Consider the following 3566-nt stretch of genomic DNA (forward strand, 5'->3'; position numbering starts at 1 on the left):
GATACAGGTCACATATGGGCAAACAAATCGGAATTGGGTCACTTCAGGCTGCAGTGTGAACGTAGCCTAAGAGACAGTATTATAGTCAGAATTAAATGCTAAATTAAAAAAGTGGGTTTTATGCTTTTTTTTAAAAAGGCTGAGGTCAGTAGTGGTGCGGAAGTCAGGAGGTAGTTTGTTCCACAGTCTGGGAGCAGCGACGGCAAAAGAACCATCGCCCCAGTGTTTGAGTCTTGACCTAGGGACCTCTAGCAGAAGCTGAGCCCAGGAGCGTAAAGCTCGGCCACAATTACGGAAAATTAAAATCTCAGACAAGTAAGAGGGGAAAAAGCCATGGATGGCGTTAAAAACAAACAGCAGAAGTTTAAATCAATTCAATTAAATCAATTCTAAAACGGACTGGAAGCCAGTGGAGTGACGACAGCACAGGAGCAATGTGTTCACGTCTGGATGTGTTTGTTAAAAATCGGGCGGCAGCGTTCTACACAAGTTGGAGACAAGAAATGGATGACTGACTGAGGCCAACGTAAAGGGCATTGCAGTAGTCCAGTCTTGAACTAATGAAAGCATGGATTGCCTTCTCAAGATCCTGCTGACTGAGAAAGGACTCGACTTTGGCCAAAAGACGGAGCTGGAAAAAGCTTGAGCTGACAACGGAGCTAATCTGTTTGTCAAATTTGAGCCCATTATCAAATGTTACCCCGAGATTTTTGACATGGCATTTAAAAAAAGGGGCTAGATTGCTGGAGTTTGTGGCGAGAACATTTGAAATTGATGGAGAACCAAACAAAATGCATTCAGTTTTGCTGTCGTTTAGGTGCAAAAAGTTCTGTGACAGCCACTGCTTTATATCTGTGATGCAGTCCAGTAGCTTAGTGAATGCAGTTTTTTCGTTTGGTTTCAAGGGCAAATATATCTGCAAGTCGTCGGCATATAAGTGAAAAGACAGGTTATGTTTTTTTATAATTGATCCCAGAGGTAGCATATATAAAGAAAACAAAACAGGGCCGAGAATAGATCCCTGTAGCACCCCACAGGGCAGCGATGCCTTTGAGGAGCAGTGGTCACCAATCACGACAGAGAAACTCCTGTTTGCTAGGTATGATCTAAACCACTGGAGAGCGGCGCCACAGATGCCGATGTGCTCTAGGCGAGATACAAGGACTGCATGGTCGACTGTATCAAAGGCTGCGGAGAGATTATATATACAGAACAGTTCTGCAATTTAAGCAGAACTTCCTTATGGTTTGAGACTTGGAAGTCACAGCATATTTGCCATGAAATAGGCCTACGGCCCACAGCGATGAATGAATAAGATATAGAGGAAAACATCAAGAACTGTGTTAAACAGACAAGATTTGACATATGGCATAAAAGCCTCCAATTTTTCCATTTGGTAACTTTTTACGTCTAACTCATTTCAAAAATGCAAATCCTTGACCAAAAGGATTTTTCAAGCGGACAAACCCTTCACATGGAAAGCAAGGTGACCCGCTCTGTCTAAAAATGGGAATCTGAATGGGGTCTGCAATTTTTTTTGTTTCAATTCTCTAGTGCTTAAAAAAAATAGAGCTTACCGTCTCCTAGAAACTGAAGCAAAGCCAAGTCAATTGGCCGTTTCCAGCGGGAGTTTTTCTCCAGAGCGATGCCATATCCTGTGGTGGCAAAAACTTTCCCACTGCCGATGGTAACCAGCTTGCAGCCCTCGTCTTTTCCGGCCATGTAATTCAAAACAGCAGCATCGTAGATGAAGGCATCCAGCTTCCTAGATTAAAGTAGATCAAATATAGTTCTTATATGCTGCGTAAAGATATAAATGATCAAAAAAATGTTTTTTTTTTGCGTGTCTTTGTGGTGTGATGCTGGTCTGATTACTCACAAGTATCACTATTTAACTTGCCTTCAGACCAGACATCAGTGCCAGATTATTTCAAGCCATTCCGTGCCAGCGAGGAGAAAAAACTACACTGCAAAAAATCTGAATCTAGATAAGTCATTTTTTCTTAAAATAAGTGCATTTGTTCTTGAATTTAAAGGTGGAAAAAGAGACATTTTGCTAATGGAACAAGACAATTTATACTTAAAATAAGAAAACACAACTGCTTTGTCTTATTTCAAGTGCATATAATCTAATTATCTTTTTTTAAGAGTAAAAATACCAATTTAATTGGCAAACTATGTCAATTACCTACACAAATTGAGGGTAAATACACTTAATTCTTATAAATACACTTAATTCTTAGAAATAATACTTATTTCTAGATAGTTTTTCCAGTGCACACTGGAAAAAATCAAAATCTATATAAGTCATTTATTCTTAAAATAAGTGCATTTGTTCTTGAATTGAGGAGGTAAAAGAGGCATTTTGCCAATGGAACCAGACAATTTACACTTAAAATAAGAAAACTCAATTGCATTGTCTTATTTCAAGTGCATTTTATCTAATTATGTTATTTTAAGAGTAAAATTACTCATTCCATTGGCAAACTATCAAATTTACCTGCTCAAATTAAGGGTGAAAACACTTAATTTAAGAAATTTTTACTTATTTCTAGATCGTTTTTGCAGTGTACTTGCATCAATCTTATTATTTTTTTGTTTTTGGTTCGACTTTGTATCTTTTCTCTTAGAAAACTGTTTACCTGTACAATAATAAAAGCTATTTTTCTCTCCTAGGACGGCGTGGCCGACATTTTAGAGAACGGATGTTTACATCAAAGGCTTTACATACAGGAAACTTTCTGGTTCTATCATAGGAAATAATAAATAAAAAAATAAACTATGCATATTGTTGTCAAGAAAGCATCTTCAAAGACTCTAAAATCCAAAGTAGTTTTCTTCGAGATGACATAAAATGCCACGTTTCTGACAATGCTTTTCATATTCTGCCAACTGATAACAACAGATTTGACTGCATCTAAAAATACAGGCATCACACTGGCCTGCTACCAAAATAGATCGTAAAAAACAAAGAGCATCAAATCTTTGCCGTGTCACCAAAATTATGATCATTTTGTCATCTGACAACTTTTCTGTCACAAATATCAGTTAAATATAGCTTGCAGGAAACAGCTGTGCTCATAACGTGAACATATCTTTACCCGGTTTTGAGACTCTCCAGAGCTTCTTCTACTCCCTTCTGGTTATATTTCATCATGTGTGTGTGCATGTCAGGATAGTTGCTGCGGATGTTCCTCTCGGTGCTCCCGTTTGGAACCGTCCCGAAGCGAAAAGGAGGATAATGCTCCTGCGGTTTCTGAAACTGAAGAGGCACAGCTGATGAGAGGAGAGTTAAAAAAAAAACAACTGAAGGTCTGGAATGATTTAAAAACATTAGCGTATTTTATCAGATTCACAGTGGAAGGACAAACACACAGTAATGCATTTCAGTCATTTATCTTTTAAAGTTTCTATACTTCAGACATTTTTTCATTTCTTTATCTTTCATTATGAAAAAACACTCAGGATTATTTACAGAAAAATATAAATACAATGAAATTAAATAAAAAAAAAACTAGGGATGCACGATATAATGGGCCCCCTATCGTATCGGCCTTAAAACTGAA

The 3566-nt window shown here is 37.7% G+C and overlaps 1 protein-coding gene across 1 annotated transcript in view; it reads right to left on the minus strand.

Annotated features, from left to right (window-relative positions):
- Nucleotides 1-3566, minus strand: part of LOC107099399 (glutamate receptor ionotropic, NMDA 2C-like) — a gene marked incomplete at its 5' end in the record, with an annotated part of 71695 nt that overhangs the window by 9566 nt on the left and 58563 nt on the right. The window contains 2 exons of the mRNA XM_015397495.1: nucleotides 1578-1765; nucleotides 3102-3276. Of these exons, the coding sequence (XP_015252981.1) occupies nucleotides 1578-1765; nucleotides 3102-3276 (363 nt within the window). The remainder of the gene's footprint in view (nucleotides 1-1577; nucleotides 1766-3101; nucleotides 3277-3566) is intronic.

Source organism: Cyprinodon variegatus, unplaced genomic scaffold, assembly GCF_000732505.1.
Source record: "Cyprinodon variegatus isolate N-32 unplaced genomic scaffold, C_variegatus-1.0 Scaffold867, whole genome shotgun sequence".
Lineage (NCBI taxonomy): Eukaryota > Metazoa > Chordata > Actinopteri > Cyprinodontiformes > Cyprinodontidae > Cyprinodon > Cyprinodon variegatus.